This window comes from Drosophila ficusphila, unplaced genomic scaffold (assembly GCF_018152265.1).
Source record: "Drosophila ficusphila isolate 14025-0441.05 unplaced genomic scaffold, ASM1815226v1 contig_636, whole genome shotgun sequence".
Classification (NCBI taxonomy): Eukaryota; Metazoa; Arthropoda; class Insecta; order Diptera; family Drosophilidae; genus Drosophila; species Drosophila ficusphila.
The window spans coordinates 2,703,818-2,724,795 of NW_025064569.1; the positions used below are offsets into that span (position 1 = coordinate 2,703,818).

General features: G+C 45.5%; 2 protein-coding genes and 1 long non-coding RNA gene across 3 annotated transcripts; 2 read left to right on the forward strand and 1 right to left on the reverse strand.

The window, feature by feature from the left end:
* Positions 1-4,062: 4,062 nt before the first annotated feature.
* Positions 4,063-5,220, forward strand: LOC108098743. The gene is made up of 4 exons (XR_001771866.1): positions 4,063-4,363; positions 4,443-4,490; positions 4,556-4,748; positions 4,810-5,220. It is a non-coding gene; the product is annotated as an uncharacterized LOC108098743 (long non-coding RNA).
* A 12,606-nt stretch (positions 5,221-17,826) lies between these two features.
* LOC108098749 lies at positions 17,827-18,466 on the forward strand. The gene is made up of 3 exons (XM_017201887.2): positions 17,827-17,863; positions 17,928-18,098; positions 18,157-18,466. The coding sequence occupies exons 2-3, from the start codon at positions 17,967-17,969 to the stop codon at positions 18,334-18,336; spliced, it is 312 nt and encodes a 103-aa protein (XP_017057376.1). The 5' UTR covers positions 17,827-17,863; positions 17,928-17,966; the 3' UTR covers positions 18,337-18,466.
* Positions 18,467-18,697: 231 nt separating this feature from the next.
* LOC122320579 lies at positions 18,698-19,431 on the reverse strand. The gene is made up of 2 exons (XM_043208772.1): positions 19,106-19,431; positions 18,698-18,935 (listed from the first exon to the last, which is right to left on the reverse strand). The coding sequence occupies exons 1-2, from the start codon at positions 19,429-19,431 to the stop codon at positions 18,698-18,700; spliced, it is 564 nt and encodes a 187-aa protein (XP_043064707.1).
* Between the last annotated feature and the right edge of the window lie 1,547 nt (positions 19,432-20,978).

Sequence of the window (20,978 nt, forward strand, 5' to 3'; positions counted from 1 at the left end):
AAAGCTCAAAATTAAAATAGAATTAATACTTCAATTAATCAGCAAAATTAATGCTTCAAATATTAAAGAGCACATACTTCACTGAGATAAAAAAAAAAATAAAAAAAAAAAAATGTCAATCTTAATCGCTTTAAAAACTAAAACAATAGATTGACTAACCAAACCATTTCCATAATTATTATTGAGATTTTAGAGATCAAACTACAAATTCTTAGCAAGTGCACAACATAAATAGTTCGATAGCTTGAATCGAATCCCCAACCAGCATGAGCAGTTGGTATAATTGTACTCGAACTGAATATAAGCAACATTCATTGACGCTCACACAAAACGGTTCGATCGAACAAAATCATTCGGAATCGAGCCTGAGTGATTGGAACTGAATGTTCGCTTTAAGCACGATCGCTTACGATCATACATTTTTGTTAAACCAATGTTTTCAATCATAAAAAATCCGAGTAAATGATCGAGTATGATAGAAAAAATTGTGATCGTTGCAGATCTCTGGTCTGCAAGTTTATCAATCGCATTCGGCAGCCGGATCTTAAGGTGTTGGATATCCAAAGCGGTACTCAATTATTGCTTCGTCTGGTTCAGCATTCTCATTTATGGGAAGACAAAACTCCTTGCAGTCTAAAGGAGTAGTAACCCATCTAGTTAGCTTGCATCTCTATCTCCCTTTATTGATCAGTTTGTGGACGGCCAACTAAAAAACTCGTCGCTGGACTTTAATGGCCGTCATCTAATCATATTGCCACGGAGCCATCCTGTCACTTCCGCCATCATTACTCATTTTCATGAGCGTAATCTGCACACTGTACCTCGGGTCCTAGACGGTGAGCAAAGTCTTCACAAATGTGTCAGATGCTTTCGAGCGAAGCCTAGATTATGCCTAGCGGAGCTAATTGATTGGCGCTTTATTCCACCCAGATCGCCACATTTTGGTGGTCTCTGGAAGACGGCGAAGTACCATTTCTACCGCGCTATTGGACCTTCAGTGTTGGCCTTCGACAAGCTGCGGAGTCTTTTGGGCCATATTTCGGCATTAGTTAACTTCCGGCCTTTAGTCTCAACTTTAGAAAATCCCGCTGATCTGGATGTGCTAACGCCAGCCCACTTTCTGAATGGTGGTCCACTATCCTCATTCATCGAGCCGGATGTGACAGCCCTTAACTTCAATCGGTTGAATGGATGGCAACGTGTGGCCTACTTGCAGCAAGTCTTCTGGATCCGATGGAAGGAAGAATACTTGACACTACTGCAACAGCACTCCGATGACGTGGCCCCTAACGAGAGTCGTAGAGATTTTGTTTAGTGGAGATTGAGTTGCTCGAGTTGCAGTTTTCAAGACAACATCAGGAGTGACAAAACGAGCAGTAAATAAGCTGTGTCTGCTGCCCCTTATAGATGCTGTTGAAAGGCAGGCTTCCATACTCATACTCACATACTCCCCCCATGTCGGGTCATTCAGCCGCAGCAGATAATTAGTTTCTCTTAATGCGAGCTTTTATCTTATCTGCATAATTACCATCGCTCTCTCTCTATCTTTTTTCTATCGCTCTCTCGTTGCTTGCTAACTTCCACTTTGAGTCAGAAATCGGCTGATCCCCTTCTCACTTGTAATTTAAACTCTTCTTTTCGATCCCGCGGACCATTTTTGTCAATCGCTTTAGCTAAAATAAAATCGATGCCTTTGCAGAAATTAAAACCTTAATTTTCGTCGTTTATTTTCAATAGCTACACTATTGTGTGAACTTAAGAAAAAACAAATTTTGCCTGGCTTACAATTGACAAAATTATTGAAATTTGAATGTTTTGTGGTGCCCAAAAATAAAAAAAAAGTGGGACAGTCCAGCTTCCACACAACACAACATCATATCCTCTTCTAAGTATTTAAAGGGATCACCTAAAGAATTCCTTTTTTTACCTTCTTAAAAAATACAATGGTTGCTTTTAAATGTCGTTATTTGGGGCTAAAAAATTATTGATGAAGTGTTTATGTCCATTTATTTTATTGGTAAGGATGGTGCAGACTCTGGATTTAAGGATAAAAAACAGCCGAGAGTAATCAATAAACTAAAGATTTTATATCTGCTTTGAAAAGAGCTCCAAAAAAGCATTGCCAATTTAAAAAAAAAGGAAGCTAGCGTTGCAAACTTCTGACTGAAATTATAATTATATCCTTTTGCTCTGCAAGGGTATAAAAAGGTCATTCACGCCGATAAAAAGAAGCCCATGCAGATGAGTTCGCTTTGGTATTTGTGAACCAACAACCTGAAAAGAGAGTCATTGGTATTGAGGGTTAAGATAACTACCCTAAATAAAGGCGAAGAGTTCCAGATAGTACGAACTTTTGAGGCTACAATATAGGGCTCAGTCAAGAAGGAGTTGACTTTTCCGGACCCTTCTTGATATGGTTAGAAACACGTTAATCAAGATCAAGATACTGTAATATTGAAAAGCCAATCAAATTACAGGCTTTTACAAACTTTGCAAAGTGGACCGAATTTCAAGAACCCTTCCTTAAGTTGAAGAACCTTTCTATTTCACGTAAAACAAAGAGAAGGAAAAATGACAATCATATACCATTCAACTGAAAATAGTCCTACGGAACACCACCCGCCCACGGCGCAGCAGCGAAAATTGGACGCGATATTAACAAGATCAAAAAAAAATCAAAAAGCGATTGTTTATGGGGAAGACAAGGAATATGCCACCCTTTGTAAATAATTAAGCGCACGATTAGGTTTAATTAAAGAATGCACTATGGTTTTTTTCGCGTTTTTTTTTGGCATAAAGTCAATTTTTTTACGTCAATTCAGCTTGGCGCTCAATCATAAGTGATCGCACCCTTCTCGATAGTACATAGTCGGTTTACTTATATCGATATATACATGCGATATTTTCTTAATGTTACCTTATCTTACTTATATAATATTTACATTATCTACAGTATCTTAAATTTTTTTTTTATTTTTAATTTTTAAACACCCTAGACAAATAAAAAAATTTGTTACTTTAATATATGGAGCAACACTGTTCTGCTGGCGACCTGTCAGTCAGCTAATTATGTATTGCCTGTTTTGTATGAAATTGGCGCGAAAAATTGTGCAACTTTGATCGTTTGTTGTGGCAAAAGTTTACGAAAAAGTTAAGTGAATAAATATGGAAAACGATTGTCCAGGTATCCAATACTAAAGCTTGCCAATGTTTGTGTCGTTGTTATGTGTTTTTTTCCAATTGTACCGTGTTTTGTTCATGTGTATTTTTAGACCGAACATAACAAGTGTAGTTGTGTTTCGTGGATCAGTACTATTGCATGGCAAAGTGTCGCAAAAAGTTGTAAATGAGAAACTATTAACCAAAGTGTGCAGATTAATGAGAAACTAACCATTTTTGTCCGAATCCACACGTTTTCGAAAAAATCAAAAAAGAAAATTTAGTAACTTCTATAGTAGGTAACATAACCAAACCTCTTTAAAATTTTGTAAAATGTATCTTTACTTTCAGATTGAAGCACTAATAATGGAGATGAATACTAAAATGTGATCTTGGATAAATGTTTTTTTTTTATTAAATATAATATAAAAAAAAAAAAAAAAATGTTTATTGGAGCTTTTTTGTATGTCGGCCAGATCGGTTATATGGCAGCTATATGAAATAGTGCTTTAAATCATTTGGAACTTGGTAGGTAATCTTGGAAGCTTCAAAAATGTATACAAACCAAATTTCAAAGCAATAGCTTGATAAACAAAAAAGTTGGGGCAAATCGGCCAGATCGGTTATATGGCTATATGAAATACTGCCCCAAATTATTTGAAACTTGGTAGGTCATCTTGGGAGCTTAAAAAATGTATTCAAACCAAATTTCAATTCAATAGGTTTAAAATTAGAGTTTATGCCAAAAAAATCGAAAAAAAAACCATAGTGGGATGTAAGCATTACGAGCTGCAACTGTTGTTAAAAAGAATTGTGTGTTCAGTTTTGCGGGGCTTCTTTAAACAGAAGTTCACCAATGTACAATAGCTTGGCTGAATAGATAACATAGACATAGATGAGATAACAAAGATATAAGAAGAGTAGTGTTACGAACTGCTTTCTTGGGTGGGCAGTGCCGCTAGCTCAGCGATCTCAATTGGGCCAAGTTCTCCCCAATGCCCGCTGTCTGACAATATAAACAAAACAAACATCGATTACGGTCGTCTCACAACACTAAATTCCTACGATCTCTAACAAAAAGGTAAACAAACAAAATTCAAATTCAAAACATTCAATTACAGGGCGACGGAAATTTGGATCTTTGGTGGCCATCGGTGTTCCTGGCCACGCACTGGGTACGCACCCACCCAACCTAGGATGCTAGGTAAGTATAATCCCCGCATCACCCATAATGGGTCAGTAATTCACTCCAGGCAACTAATTTAACTCCATCTCCCCCACAGAAAAAGGTCTAGCAATTCATCGTTACAAACTTGTCTTTAATACTTCAGGTAAGTTCATGTATATTTAACATTTCGCATCTAATTAATTTCATCAAAATCTATTTGTTCATTAGGCCCCAGACTCACCAGTTAACCGCCGGATAAATATTTAGCGGTCAAAGCGGGATCTAAGAAGCAAGGATCAGACACTCACCAGAAAAAATGTTCTGCCCCCTTGTACTGGCAGAACTCACTTCACTAATACGGCTGAGTTGTTTGGTCACCTAATCCTAAGGAGCTCCATGGGAATAGAAAGGACGCAGAAAGGTATGGGAGATTTACACAAACAAATCCTTCATCTTAAATAATCGCGACCTTTTCTTTTTAGCAAACTGCCGGTCAAGTGATAAGCTTTGGACTAATTCACAACTAAATTGGACAATCAGGTATTTTAATTATTAGTGACTACACATCTCATTAATTAATTTTCTCAGTTTCAGGAAGTGGTGGCTGGGCTCAGCCCACCAGAAAATTGCACCACAAGGAACTTGGAGGCGTATAGAGACTGGCTGACCAACCTCGTGGTATCAGCCGTTCGCGAATAAGTTGGCCACTATCGGAGGCACCCCGACACGGAACGGACTCACCGGAGGTCTGGAGTCTGAGAGGGTCGACTTGGGCTTTGATGCCGTGGTTCTTCAAAAATGTTCCTCCAAATGTACGTTCTCCTCAGAAAACTTTGTAGTTGTGTTCCCTCCGAAAAGGTTATAATTTCTTAAAAAATATATATGGGTTCCTCCAGAAATATGGTGTTCTTCAGAATTTAACTGTGTTTATCGAAAAACTGTGGCCTCTCCAGAATGTTCATATTTTCCAAAAAAAAAAAGGTCTGCTCCACAAAAAAGGTTATATTTTCTTCGAAGAAAAATAACCCTCGAAAAAATGTGGCTTCTCCAGAAATGTATTGCTCGCCAAAAAAAAATCCCGGGGCCCTTTATTGTGGGACCCCGGTTTCCCTAAACAAAATAAACATCTATATTTCCAAAAGAAAAATTACACAAAAAAACTCTAACTCACTTTTTTACAAAATTTGCACAAGACCACTACGAGGTTAAATTACCACGTCTATCGTGTCCGTCTTTTCTTGTACTACTACCCGGTTCCGTTGATCCGTTCTAGTCCGCAATGTCTCCCGCCATCCCCAGCCTCTCTCTAAGATGGGTCAATGGACCCCCTCAAGGCCATCTAAGAGAATCCCTAAGTCGGGATTGCGATTTTACATTCTACATGAATAACTTGTTTATGGCTCAAAACGGTCGCTTACTGGACCTCTGTTTTGTATCTAATCCTGAAAATGTGTTTCTCTCCAGGGTAGCACCGCTTACTCAACCTGAAGATCCATATCATCCTACTCTTGAGGTGCAATCGACACAGGTACCATAATAAAAGAGCAATCTATCAAGTCTGCTAAACGAATTTACTGTTTTCGCAAGGCAGACTTTTTGAGGCTAAGAAATTTAATATCTTGCTATAATTGGTCCGATCTTTACACTTGCAATAATATGGCGGATGCCATAAATATATTTTATACTGCAATCCAGACTTTTTTTTATTCTTGAGTTCCGAAATACTATCCGTCTATCTCTAGCAAACCTCCTTGGTTCAATAAAGAGTTGACACACTTAAGAAATGTAAAATCCAGACTGTATAGGAAATTTAAAGATACCGGTTCTCACTCTATCTTTTCAAAATATTTAAAAGCTCGGTCAAATTTTACCGTGCTTAATGCTCAGTATTACAAAAACTATTTAAACCGTTGCAAGGTCCAGTTTGCGCAGGATCCGAAACAGTTTTATAATTTCGTTAATACTAAGCGTAAAACATCTTCTTTCCCTTCCTCGTTATCATTTGAAAATACTACGGCAACATCGGATCAGGCAATAGCCGATTTATTTGCCCAGTTTTTTCAAACAACATACTCACCTCACTATGATCAGCCCTATTCTTATGCTGTATCCAAGTAGAATTTAGTATTCTGTCCCACGTTAAGCGAGAGCTCCCTACTTTGCGATCTTCAGCGTGTTAAGCCCGTATATTCGCCTGGCTCCGATGGAATTCCTGGCTGTGTGCTTAAATATTGCGCGGAAGCCTTGTGCAAGCCGCTTCTCAAATTGTTTACCCTCTCTTTGGAAATGTCACAGTTTCCCCATATGTGGAAGGAGTCTTTTGTCATTCCTCTTCACAAAAAAGGTAACAAATCGGATGCAAGCAATTATAGAGGTATCTCTAAATTGTCTGCCATTCCTAAGCTTTTTGAAAAAGTTATCACCCCTCACTTGCAGCACCTGTGTAGGTCAATAATTTCACCGTGTCAACACGGTTTTATAAAACAAAGATCAACAACCACTAATCTCTTGGAGTTTACTTCATTTGTGATTGGGGTTTTAAACACAATTTTCAAACAGATGTCATTTACACTGACTTTAGTAAAGCATTTGACTCTGTAAATCATTCACTTCTTATAAGGAAACTTAACTTATTAGGTTTCCCAGTTGATCTTCTAGAAGAGATCTTAAGTTATCTGAATGGCAGGACACAAAGGGTCCTTTTTAAGAATTCACTTTCTTGTGTTCTCCGAGTCACCTCCGGCGTCCCTCAAGGGAGCCACCTTGGCCCGCTACTATTTACCTTATTTATTAATGACCTTCCATTAGTAATAACTCACTCTCGTGTACTCATGTACGCAGATGATGTTAAATTGTGTTTGCAGTATTTACAATCCGATCTAGATAGCTTTGAAAAATGGTGCAGTGATAACTTACTCAACTTAAACGGCTCAAAGTGTAAGCTTATGACCTTTTGTCAAACTAACCCGATACGGGGGGCTTACACTTTAAGTGGATGCTCTTTGGACAGAATAACTCAGGTGGATGACCTTGGTGTTCTTCTGGACCCAAAATTAAAATTTTCCATCCATATTTCGTCTATGGTGAATAAAGCCAGGAGTGTGCTTGGATTTATAAAAAGGTGGTCAAAGGAATTTGACGACCCTTACATAACTAAAAATTTATTTATTTCGCTTGTCCGTCCATTCTTGAATACGGATCACCGGTCTGGAGTCCCCAATATGGAGTTCATTCGGATCGTATTGAATCGGTCCAAAAAAAATTTTTTACTTTTTGCCCTACGGCGCCTAAATTGGGATGCAAACCTTTTATTACCCTCCTACTCTAGTAGACTACTTATAATTAATTTAGCCAACCGTAGAACGATGCTTAGAACAGTTTTTATGTTTAATCTTATTTGTGGTAAAATTGATAGCCCCGACTTAGTTAGCAGGCTAAACTTTTCTGTTCCAAGTAGATTAACCAGAAATTACATCCCCTAATTTTAAATCAATGTAGATCTAACTATGAGCTGCATGATCCCTACAGAGTATTGTGTTCTGACTATAATAGACTTTATCCTATTATATCTATTTCTGACTCTCTGCCGTTCTTAAAGCGATCTCTCTTGACTTGTTTAGCTCAAAATTAGATCTTATTGTCTTCCTCCTAATTTTCCTCGGGCTTTTTCTTATTTTTCTAAGTCGCGACTCTCCTCTCCTGAATTTATTATTTTAATTTAAAATTAAAATAAAAGTTAACTTAACTTAACTTTTCTTGCCTTAATTTTTTTCTTTTAAAAATCGCGTCAAAACTATCGCGAATCGTGCCGTACGATACACGGCGGTCGCCCCTCGGTCGGTTGGGCGGGAAAGTGGGCCGTGGGACTACGCGCAAAAAAAAAAAAAAAAAAAAAAAAAAGTGGCGCTGCCCTAACCATCACTGCCTGTTCTACAATATCGATAACGTCCTCATGAAATTGACTCCAACTGCAACATCAACCAAGGATTTCGAGAGGAGCTACAACGAGGTTTTGCGGAACGACGAAATGCTTGGTAGTGTGAGGTAACCCTCACAAGGGCCCCCCTACCGTATGTACATATTAAGTTAGGAATAGTTTATAAGATAGGAGTTAGGGATTTAGGTTAAGGAGCTAGAAAGACCCATGGTGGGCACTACATCATCGACATCATCGCCAGCAACACGCATCAGCAACACCCATCGGCAACATTGCCGACATCATCAGCAACACACTTCGGCAACATTGCCGACATCATCGCCAGCAACACACTTCGGCAACATTGCCGACACAACGCCAGCAACATCATCACCGGCAACACCGCCAGCATCATCTCCGGGAACACCACCGGGATCATCACCGGCAACATTGCCGACACCATCTCTCCAAACTTACGCTCTCGGCAGCCGACGGCCGAACCAGGAGAGCCACGCACGAGAGGAGAGGAGCACGATCGCGTAGAGAGACGCGGGTGCAGGGAAGCTGCAGAGGAAGCAGGAAGACGACAACTGCACGGAGGCAGCGCAAGGGCCGCTGCCGCGGTCGGCAGCAGCAGCGAGGGCTTCGAACAGCCTCCGCTGTTCGCCGATCGGGGAGTAGTCTTGGAGATCCCGAACGAGCAAGTCAAGTTACCAGCAGTGGAAAAATACAAAAACACGGAGGACACGTGGACATGGAGTCCTGCCAGTAAACGGGTGAGCCGGCCGTGGGCCATCCCTACGGGGTGGCCAGGATGTGCGAGTAGGGCAATAGGGACAGTTAGGCTTGTTTGAAATATTGTAATAAATTATAAGAAACATCAATTACAACCGGCTGAAATTATTTTCTCTCCCATATCCTCCCTCCCTCGTATTTAGGAGCACCGGCCACCGGATGACGGGGCCGGCTAACCGATTCCCGGGTGACGGGATCGGCCGCTCATATCCTCCCTCCCTCGTATTTAGGAGCACCGGATGACGGGGCCGGCTAACCGATTCCCGGGTGACGGGATCGGCCGCTCATATCCTCCCTCCCTCGTATTTAGGAGCACCGGCCACCGGATGACGGGGCCGGCTAACCGATTCCCGGGTGACGGGATCGGCCGCTCATTTCCCTCCCCCGTATTTAGGAGCACCGGCTGATGGGGCCGGCTAACCGATTCCCGGGTGACGGGATCGGCCGCTCATAACCCTCCACCCCTAGTAGGGCTCCGGCACCCGGTTGACGGGGCCGGACAGCCGACTCCCGGTTGACGGGATCGGTCGCCCTGGCCTGCCCAGGTCCGCTGGCCGCCCGGTTGACGGGCCGACGGCGTGATCACGGCACGCAGAGAACCCCGATTTTCCCCTCGAATCCCGCACCTAATTAGGAAACCCGCCTCTTTGTCCTGCCTGTCTCCGTAAATAATAAATATTTCTGTAGGGGACCCTGGATAGACTGAGTATTTATCCTGGCCCGTGATTAGCATCCTTACAGTAGCTTTGGAGGAGGCCAGGAATACGCGTACTCTGGTGTTTCGAGCAGTTCGTACGGCGCCCTACGCGGGGGCCACGCTTGACGGGAAGTATTGGTGTTTGGTTTTCATGCGTTTGTATATGTACTTTGTGTACCCGTTGTAGATCACAGCCGGATGTTTCTTGGCATGGTACACCCCCAGACTGCGACCCTACAGATCTTCCAGCAAATAGGCGTTACCGCCAACGGATTTGACCACCCTCGCCTTCAGGATTTTTCGGGCGAACTTTGCGTTGAACGCCTTGCCAAAGTCGCTCAAGACGAAGTTCCTGCGGAAGACTTCCTGTCCAGGCTTGGCGATTAGCGTGCGGGATCGTTTGTCGTAGCGTTGACGGCTTGCCTCATACGCGCCTACAAGCTGCTTCTGCACTTTATCACGAATTACCTGCAACTTGTCTTTGGCCTGCATCCCGGCCATCTCGTGGTCACATAAAGACCTAATTCTTCTGGCGAGTTTGTAACAGGCGCCGTTGAGAAACATGTGATGTCCAAAAACAGTGAAAAACGGTGCGAGTGGACAGAGTTCTGGATGGCCACTTCAATCTCCGGCAGGTGCACGTCCCACTCACGATGGTCTTCGTCCAGGTAGCTCCGAATCGCAGCTAGCACGTTTCGATTCACTCTCTCCGCTGCGTTACTCTGGGGTAGTGTTGTGTTGCTCATGAGTGAGTGAACAAAAAAGAGTTGCTCACTAAACTGAGCGAGCGAATATATTCCTTCCTTTTAGTTCTTTATTGTTCATTTGCTCATTTTTGCTCACTTGCTCATTTGCTAATTTTTGTTCACTTGCTCATTTTTGCTTAGTTACTCATTTTTGCGTACTTTGTTCACATTCAGAAAGTGCCTAATTTAAACCAAAAATGCGCAAAAATGAGCAAGATGTTGCGCAAAAATGAGCAAGAAATCCCCTTTTTTGAATTGTGCTTTGAACTTTTTCGCGCTTGCTTTACTTCAACGTTTCTTTTACCGCCAAAACTGTTAACAATATTAAAACATCAATATGTCGTGTAATAGAAAATTTAGTGAGATTTGGAACCATTTTGATGATTTGGGAAACCAGCAAGCCAAGTGCAAATTTTGCAAGTCCATTCTAAGCTGCAAATCCCAGAGCAATTTGTCCCGACATTTGAAGAGCAAGCATCCAGCAGCACTTGAGCCGGTAGCACGCCAAAATGATGACAACAGTGTGGTTGCTGTGCAAAGTGCGCAGCCAAAGATCTTAACATTTGTGCACAGGCCTGTTTCGCAAAATAAATTGCAATGCCTCGACAAGAAAGTGGTTCGAATGATTGCCAAAGGTCAACACGCTTTGCGATTGGTAGATGAACCGGAGTTCAAAAAGCTGATTTCTGACGTGTCGAACTGTCCTGGTTACAAGCTGCCAACGAGGAAAACGTTAACCAATGCTTTAATTCCAAAGTTTCGAGATGAGCTTAAGGGGTTATATACCTTTTTCAGAATCAAAAAATCGAAAAAAATTTTATGATTTTTTTTTTATGTACATACTTTCAACAATTTTTCTGCAAAATTTTTTAGAGATCGGGGCACTAGAACCTAAGATACAGCCGTTCATAGCGCACGGTGTGCATGACTACCTAATGTCCACCTAAAACTTTAACCGCGATTATCTCGGAATCGCATTTTTGAGAAAAGGTCGTTGCGGTGAGCACGATATCTCGGTAACCACTACATCCATCGATTTGAAATTTTGGGGGATTGTTTGTAGATACAATAGCTAGTTCGTGAACGAAGGAATTTTATTTTCGATAAATTTTTCTATTTTTTTGGGGCGAAAAACTAAATTATTAGACCTCGAAAAATCGATTTTTTTTGAAAAAATAATCACTGTAACTGTAAAAAAATTGTTTTCCTAAAATCCTTCGTTCACGAACTAGGTAACACTATATACTAACGTAGTTTTTTTGTTTTTTTTTTTTTCGTTGAGCCGTATTCTTGTTTTCATGCTCACCGTTAGCCACTACTTAAAAAAGGACTTCTGCGGCAAGGACTATAACTTCCACAATTCTCAAAATTTTCACTCGAAATTTTATACGAATTAAGTTAAGGACACGTACTTTGATAAAATTTTTATTGAATTTAAATAAAACAATGGTAACATGCTAAAAAAAATAAATAAAAACCCTGTATTTCTCTGGTGAAAAAGGTATATAACCCCTTAAAGGAACGATAACTGAAAAGCTTCGAGAAGCACAAGCGGTTTGTTTGACCACAGATGGATGGACATCCTTAACAAATGAGAGCTATATGGCCGTCACCGTTCATTTTATCGACAAGGAATCAACATGCCTCAATTCGTTCATGTTAGCTGGCCGATCATTCCCAATCAGGCACACTTCAGAAAATCTTTGCCGATTTTTGCAAACCGTCATTTCAGAATGGAGTATTAATAACAAAGTGGCGGCAATAACTTCAGACAATGCAGCGAACTTTGTTAAAGCCATTCAACTAGGCAAGTGGCGACATATTGGGTGCTTTGCCCATATTTTAAATCTAATCGTCCAGAAGGCTCTAGACCGAATTGGCAGTGTGCGGACAAAAGCAAAATCAATAGCTCAATATTTTAACAGTAGCTCAGCTGGATTAAAGAAATTGGAAGAAATGCAAAAATTGTTGAAATTGCCTGAGCTTAAAATTACGCAAGACGTTCCAACACGATGGAATTCAACCCTCAAAATGTTCGAGCGACTCCAACTTTTAAAAGAGGCAGTTATGGCCACGTTATCGAACCTACGGATCGACTTAATATTATCAGCGGAGGATTGGGAGGTTATTGACGGAGTGATTCCAGTACTGAAGCCATTTAGTCAAATAACTTTGGAAGTCTCAGCAGAAAAGAACGTGACACTGTCAAAGATAATTGTGCTGTCAGGAATTTGCAAAAAAAATTACAAGCATATTAGACAACTTGAAATTAGATACTAGCACAACCATTGTCGATTTCATTAAATGCATACAAACTGATATGAATACTCGCTTTCAAGATTATGAATCGAACATTTTGTATGCTGAAAGTACCATTTTGGACCCCAGATTCAAAGGACGAGTATTCAAATCTGAAGAAGCGTACAAAAAAGCAGTTAACGATTTAAAAACAAAATTGATATCTTTTCATTCGGCCACTGCTGCTCAGACTGAATTGTTTCTGATGGATAATGCGTATCAAACAAAATCCAATAATAATGACAACGACCTCTGGATGGATTATGACAACGCTTTCCAAAAAGTCAGCAAGCCCTCCAACAGTACGGCCGCAGCCATTAGGGAACTAGATAAATATCTAGCCGAGGAATATATAATGCGAACAGATGATCCATTGGTCTGGTGGGATCAGCGGAAATCCCAATATTTGCTGTTATACACATATATGCTTAAGCGGCTTTGTATAGTGGCCACATCTGTACCATGTGAGCGAATATTTTCAGGTGCAGGCGAAACAGTTCGAAATAGACGTTCACTGCTGAAATCTTCTAACGTGGAAAATCTTATGTTTTTGCACACCAATTTGTAAATAAAAGGTACGTATAATTACATTTCTGAAAAGTGCATATTGATAAAAGTTCTTCTCATAATAACGCCAACCCATTCATCCATGAAGGATTTTGTTTTTAAATATATTTTTTTAATTCCCCTATGAAAGGGCATTGTGTTGAAGAAGCAGGAATCCAAGTATCAACCTGGCGATGTGAGTACTGCTTATCTAGTTTGTCCTTTCCTTACTCATGTATTGTTTTCCCTAGTACATCAAGGGTTTGATCACGAAGTTCGATGTGCTGATTATTAGCGCTTTCTACAAGCAAGCGCACCTTTGTGGAATCCTTTTTGCTGGGCGTTCTCCAGCCAGCGCCGCCGGGTAGCTCCAATCGCCCCGAGGTCTTCGCGGTTGTACCACGGCCATCAAGAAGCTTAACAAGCGGCAGCTGCGCATGGAGGATGTGACGACCAAGCGAAAGCAGATGCGGATGACTCCTTCGGAGAGAAGTCGCCTGGCATTGGCGGTCTACGAGAAGAGCTGCGGAGTTTTTTTTAAATCCCTTATGAAAGGAGCAAAAATAATGTCCAATGTAATAATAATAATAAATAAAATAAAAAATAATGCCACAAATTAAAATACAGGGATATCGGTATGTTTGAAAATTAAATATGTAACGTATAATAAATACATTTTTGAAAAGTCGTTGTGATACTGTGAACAACCAGGGAGCAATAAACAGTGAGCAAGTGAGCAATGAGCAGGTGAGCAATGTACAGTGAGCAAGTGAGCAATAAGCAACTGAGCAATGAACAGTGAGCTAGTGAGCAATATGAGTGAGTTGACTCTTTTGAAAAAAAGAACAAGTGAACATGTTCACCTAAATGAGTAGGATTTACACAACACTACTCTGGGGTGAGTATACCGGAGTCCGGATGTGGCGAATGCCAAAACCATCCATCAGCTCTTCGAATGCCTTCGAGGTGAATTGTTTTCCATTGTCCGAATGGATCGTTTCCGGCACCCCAAATTTATAAACAATTTCGTTCACTAGGAAATCGATTACATTCGGCACTGTCGGGGTTCGCATGGCTTTGAGGAAGATATACTTCGAAAAATGGTCTACCACGATGAAGATCCAGGCGTGCCCATTTTTGGACCTCGGATACTTCCCCAGGAAGTCGATGTAGAGTTTATGGAATGGGCTTTCCGTCTCTACCATCTGCCCGATCCCAACCTGCATCCTGTAGTTCGGTGCCTTAGCCTCCTTACACACTGTACACCCGCGGACGAATTCACACACCTGGATGGTCATCCCCGGCCAATAGAATTGGCGTCTCAGAAGATCTAACGTCTTTCTCATTCCACCATGGCCTGCCGCCTTGGGATCTGAATGGGCACGTTCCATCAAGCTGTGCGTCAAGCTTTGTGGGATCCACAGCATTTCCCTCAGATCCGTCCAGTTCCTCATCCAGATTCGGGGCTTTCATGAGCTTGAAAACAAGTCAATCCGCGACCTTTAGATCAGGTAAGTCCTTTTGGATCGTGTCCACTTCCCGAACTAACTCCACGTAATCCTCCGCAGCAAACTCCGTGGTCTCGAAACCCAACAACACTGTAGGATCTATCCGGACTTCTTCAACGCATCGGGACAGCGTATCGGCAACCACGTTCTTGCAATGCTCAATGTTGAAATTGTAGCCCTGCAGCTGCAGAGACCACCTGGCAAGCCGTCCGGATAGATCCTTCATTGTCATTAGCCATTTCAGACTTGCGTGATCAGTGATGCACGTAAACCGCATCCCTTCCACATACGGCCTGAATTTCCGAATGGCTAGGATGGCTGCTAGGCACTCCTTTTCTGTCACCGTGTAGTTGACCTGGTGTCTGTTCATTTTGGCCGAGAAGAAAGCGATCGGCTGTTCTGCCCCGTCCTGGTTCCGCTGAAACAACACTGCGCCTACTCCGACGTGGGAGGCATCGCAAAGGATAAAGAAATGTTTCTTAAAATCCGCGTGAACCAGGACTGGCGCTTTCGTCAGGGCCAACTTCAGATCGTCAAAGGCCCGCTTGGCACTGGGACTCAAAGAAAATTTGATGTATTCCGACTTCTTCAAGGACTCGGTAAGATTAGCCGCTAGCGTAGCGAAATTGCTGACGAAGCGACGATACCATCCCGCTGTGCCAAGGAAAGCTCGCACTTCCTTCATGGACGTTGGGTAAGGAATCTTCTGGATCGCGGAAACACGTCCAGGGTCCATTCGCAGCGTTCCACCTCCAACTACGAAACCAAGGTAAGTCAATGCTTTAAAGCAGAACTTAGACTTCTTCAGCCCAATTGTTAACCCTGCTGATTTTAGACTTTGCGCTACCCGAAGCAAATATTTGAAATGGGTCTGGAAATCTGGAGCCAGGATGAGCAGATCGTCGAGATAAGCGAAAACGTTGGTTCTCAGCTCCGCTGGAATCACCCTGTCCATCAGCCGCACCAAACGTTGCGCTGGGTTGCACAGTCCAAAGGCATCATCCGAAAATGATACAGCGGCCTGCCCGGGACTGTAAACGCAGTATACTCCCTTTCTGCCGTCGTCGAGCTTGATCTGCCAGAATGCAAACTTGAGGTCTACGCTGGAGATGTAGTGCGTCTGGTCAATCCGTGAGAGTGTAACGAACTGCTTTTTTACTTTCTGCTCGCTGCGTAAAACGCGCGGCTAGCTCAGCTGAGTTTGTGTGTTCGTCCCACCAAATTTATTGCAGCGTGACCCCGAAACCAAAGAAGAACGCAGAAGTATGTTACACTTTAGAATACGTGTTGGGTTTATTGCATGTAGATTTATAATTGGTTGTTCGATTTCTGGCTCGGCTCGCTGATGAAGATGATGCCCTCGGTGACGCCGATAGTGGCTCCCAAGTCGACTCTACGGCGGCACGCCTGTCGTGCGTCCTCTGCCTTGCCGGGTCTTTTGGGCACCGGTCGCGTACTAGGCTCGCTACGAGTCTCTCACAACCTTGGAGGATGTTAAGCAGAACCTCCCTAGCGGGGCTAAGCAGTGATGCCTGCAGTCACCACTCTTCGCTCCACCCCGGAGTTCGGTCGGGACTTCGTCGGCCTGGCCCTCGGCAGGTCCTCACTCTCGTGTGAACCGACACCGGGTACCTTGCGCACAACTCCACTGGATCTTCGTCGGCCTGGCCCTCAGCAGGTCCTCAATCTCTCATGGGAACCGACGCTGGGTACCTTTCGCACAACATCCACTGCCAAGACTCCGCCAACTTCGTCGATTTCGAGACTCGTAGACGCACCCTACAACTTACCTTGTACCCTCGGGATCTCAGCTTGGCAGTCTCAGCTTATGTAGACGTAACCGTCGTTGGGCTTCTCGACTCGGCGATCTTGATTCCGGGTATCCTGGCACTTGTTGTTCACTTGGGCTTTCACTCGCGTTGTTACGATCTCTTGCACGACTTTCACTTGACTCTCTAGAAATGTGCGCGCTTTCTCCTTTTATACGCCATCCTGGTCCCGCAATTTCCCTTCCTTGGTGGCGTGATCGGGTCCAAAGTACAGGACAAGTGGCGTGATCGGGTCCAAAGTGCAGGACCAGTCCCGTTAGTTCACGGTCCTTCCCTTTTGTGCTGCTCTAAAGTCCGCCGACTTCACCGTTATACGGGTGCAAAGTCCAGGACTTCACCGTTATAACGGGTACAAAGTCCGCCGCGGTACCGTTAATTCACGGTCTCTCCTCTTTGCGCGGGTCCGAAGTCCGCAGACTCACCGTTATTGGGTCCAAAGACTGCAGACTCACCGCAGCATTGAGTCCAAAGTCCTTGGAGCCGTTATTTCCCTATTTCCCACTGCACACAGCGCATCCCGCTGTTGCCATGCAGCTCCGCTGCACTCAAAATTGTAAAGAGTTTTACAACTCCTTACATCTCCCCCTTCCTTCGGAAACTTTTGAAAGCTTCGGGCTCCGGAACTTCCTGGGGAAAACGTCCTCGAATCGCCTCCTTCCCACGTCGACCTCCAACTCCTGAGTGCGGCCAAGGGCCTCTTGGATCTCAGCCGGACAGCCTCAGCCTATTGGACCCTACCTGGTCATTCAGCATCTCGACTGTGGCATCTTGACCCCCATGGCTCCTTGCGCACACGTCCTTCCTCGATCCTTGTGGCCGCTGCCACTCCGTCGTCGACCTCCTCCCGCCACGCCTGAGAGCTCCTCCAATCTCAGCACCTAAGTCTCAGCTTATGTAGACTTCCCGTCGTTGGGCTTCTTGACTAGGGCATCTTGACTGTCGAAAACTCCCAGCACGCGACTCCTTCCGATCCTCGTTCGAATTCGAACCGTTTCCCGCGTAGTATTTCCCCGCGCACAATCGATAACTCATCTCGACCGATCGTGGCGTTGCCACTCCTCAGGGCTGCAATCATAACCAGTGTGACCGGCCAGCTATGTTTCCAGTATTTTCTTTGCTCCCATCGATCGCACTATCGATCGACCGCCGTTATCGTGGCGACCCCATTCCCAATTTCCGCTGGCCTCGTGGTTTTGTTTTGGTAAGTACTTGAGGTTATTTCGTTTTTTTTTTTATTTCTCACCATTTTCGTCCTCTTCTTTCAGCATGCACCTTTGCCGGGTTGAGCTGCGAACGCCCCCCCGATGAATATGTGCCGGGGCGCCCACCATGATGCAGCGCGTCCCGGCAGGCCCTCTTTTGGCCCTTTCTTCCCCTCCATTGCCCCCTCCACCCCCAGCAGCCCCTTTGGACTGGCCGCCCGGGCCTGCTTCCAGGTAAGTTCGTGAGATATTTCCACTGTTCCTTGGCTTACCCTTTTTCCTTTTCTTTCAGCACGTCCAGGCTGCCAGTCGACGCTTCCTCTTTATGCGCCGGGCGCCATCCTTAGCCCGTCGCGCCCGGCAGATCGTCCTCGGGCGGACGACTATGGAGTCGTTGGGTCCATCGCTGACCCCCTCTCTTTGCTCCTCACCGGCCCGCGCGCCTGGCTCGCGCCCCTCGCGGGGTCATTGACTCGTCCGGCCCATATATATTTTTTTTCCTGTGTTTACATATATTTTTTTGTGTGTGTTTTATTGACCGGTCCACCTCCGGCACTACCCGCCCCTGTCCCCAAAATATACAGCCGAATATTATACCTGAATGGGCACTTATTTCGTCTTGAAGACCCTGGCCCGCCCGCCCGCCATCTTGATGCGGTAGCGGGCCCCCTCCGACCACATTAACTTCGCCCACCGCTGGGTCCTCCCTCGCTGAGCCTGCCTCTCCGCCTCGGCCCCTCACCGCATCTGGCCATTCCGCGATGGATATCTCCTGCCTGGCGGCCTCCACCGACACCGCCCTCCGCAAGGTGGGTCTCCTTGGTGCCTGGGCCTCAGGACATGACTCCTGACGGAGCAGCTTCGGCGGTCGTGGCGGCGGTTGCGGCGACGACGGCGGCGGCCCTTGCGGCAGCGGCGGCGTGCTCCTTGCCGCTGGCGACCCCGGTGGCGGCGGCGGCCCTCGCGGCAGTGGTGGCAACTTCACCCACGTCGGCGGAGGAGGCGGCGGCGGTGACAACGGCAATGGTGATGCCCTCGGCGGGGCCTCCCTCGGCGGAGACGGTGGTCGTGCTTCCCTCGGCGGTGACCCCTTCGGTGGCGGCGGCGGCGACGGCAGTTTCGGCGGCGGCGGCGGTGGCGGCGACGACGGTGGCGACGATGACGATGACGACGACGACGTTGGAGACGGCATCCACAACTCGGCCTCCGTTTGTTGGAGTCGCAATTGCCACGCCTCCTACCCCGCCACCCTTTCCCTCTGCTGCTCCTGCAACTTCCGCAATGTCCATTGGCGCCTGGCCATGATGGCTACCACTTCCGCGGGGTCCCCCGACGGAGCCTCCGTTCCGCACCGGATGAAGTCGCCACCCGCCACGGCCCGCCTGAGCTGCCGGTAACTCCTCCTTGCCTTTGCCGCCCGCCTGTCGTCGTCCTCGTCCGACGAGACCACGGGGGTCACGGTTTCACCGCCGCTGTCCTCTTCCGTCGACGACAGCTCCACCGTGACCATCTCCGCAGTGGGGCCGCCGTCGACCTCCTCGTCGGAGGACATCTCTCTCTCCGACATCTCGCACCAGGCCGGCGACGGGGACCGCGATACCAGCGGGGACGCCAGCAGCTGGAGGGCCGACGACGAGCGTCGACGCCTCCACTTCGCCCCTGGCTGCTGCCGCTGGTCGCGGCCCTCCGCGCCGACCTTGCGCTTGCGCTGCTGCTGCAGCGGCAACGGCTGCTGCTGCAGCGGCAACGGCTGCTACTGTTGCTGTTGTTGCGGCTGCTGTTGCTGCTGCTGCTGTTGCGGCTGCCCTTGCTGTCGCTGCATTTGCTGCTGCTGCCCTTGCTGGGGCTTCTGCTGCTGCTTACTTTGAGAAGTACGTCCGGCCATCTTGATCGAAATTTTGAAAGACCGAGTCTTCCCGCGTGGTTCCCCATGACGGCTCGGTTTCCTCCTTTCCGCCACTCCCGTTATTTGCTGGATCTGTACCGGTAACGGGATCCTTCCCGCCGCTCTCTCTCGGTTTATTAGTGTGTATGATCCGTTCTGTGCGTGCGGCTGTGTACCCTCCTCTGACCCGCTTCTCGCGCTCCTGGCGCTCGCGCTCCAAAATATACGTGTGTGTGGGTGGCCATTTTTCGATACTCCGTATCGTCCTCTCCCTTTCTCGCGAAACACACGTACAGTGCGCCCCCAGTATGACGGTCACCCCTATTTTTCCCCCTCGGTTGTGCTCGGCTTCAGCTCGCTAACATGAGCCCTCTTTTCTTTGCCATTCTGGCTGTGCCGTAAATTACAAATTACCTTAACAAATAAGTTTTATTTATTTACGTCGATCAGCCAACCTAATGGCTATAATACGTAAAGCATAACAAGGAACAGATAACATGAAAACACTAACAGGAGATGTACAGTAACAATTACTGTTTCAGGACTCGGGAAACATTGCGTCCTCTTGTCCAGAGATCGCCGGGGTGTCTCCGTTTCAGTCTTCTTCGGATAGCTTGATTACGTAGAGACGCTGCTAGGTGGTTGGGGTGCGCTCTGAGGCGATCGCTGTAACGACTCGCGTGTCGGTTGATCTTTGTTGCCAAGGCTGAGCTTGCTCGTTGGCTTAAGCAACCAGTTCAACTTCCTGAGTTTACTCCGACATGTAGCTGTTATTTTCTTGGTGTGTTCTTTCCAGGTGAGCCGCTTTTCTAGGATCAGTCCCAGATACTGCGCCTGGGGTGACTGTGGGATGGTGACGTCGTGGAGTTCGACTCTGGGTAGGACCTTTCCTCTCAAAGTAAAGTTACAATGTTGCGACTTCCTGCCATTTATGGCAATATTCCACCTGTTAGCCCACTTGCCATACGAGTCCAAAAATTCCTGGGTGATCCTTGATGCCTCGATTCGGCAGGAAGAGTTCACAAGAAAGGCAGTATCGTCAGCATATGTGGCCAAAAGTGTGCCCGGTTCAACAGAACTTGGCAGGTCTGATGTGAACAGGGTGTAGAGAACGGGACCCAGAACGCTTCCCTGCGGAACGCCAGCACGAGCAAATCTAATGCTTGACCTTTCCCCTCTCACCTCGACCATAAAACTTCGATCAAGCAGGTATGATTTCAGTAGAAGGA

What these genes read in the sequence shown, in the direction of transcription:
- LOC108098749 (XM_017201887.2), top strand. Translation starts at nt 17,967, where the DNA reads ATGAATATGTGCCGGGGCGCCCACCATGATGCAGCGCGTCCCGGCAGG. An exon ending in CCGCCCGGGCCTGCTTCCAG is followed by an intron (nt 18,099 to 18,156) that starts GTAAGTTCGTGA and finishes CTTTTCTTTCAG; the next exon opens with CACGTCCAGGCTGCCAGTCG.
- LOC122320579 (XM_043208772.1), bottom strand. Translation starts at nt 19,431, where the DNA reads ATGTCGGAGAGAGAGATGTCCTCCGACGAGGAGGTCGACGGCGGCCCC. An exon ending in CAGAGGGAAAGGGTGGCGGG is followed by an intron (nt 18,936 to 19,105) that starts GTAGGAGGCGTG and finishes CGCCGAGGGAAG; the next exon opens with CACGACCACCGTCTCCGCCG.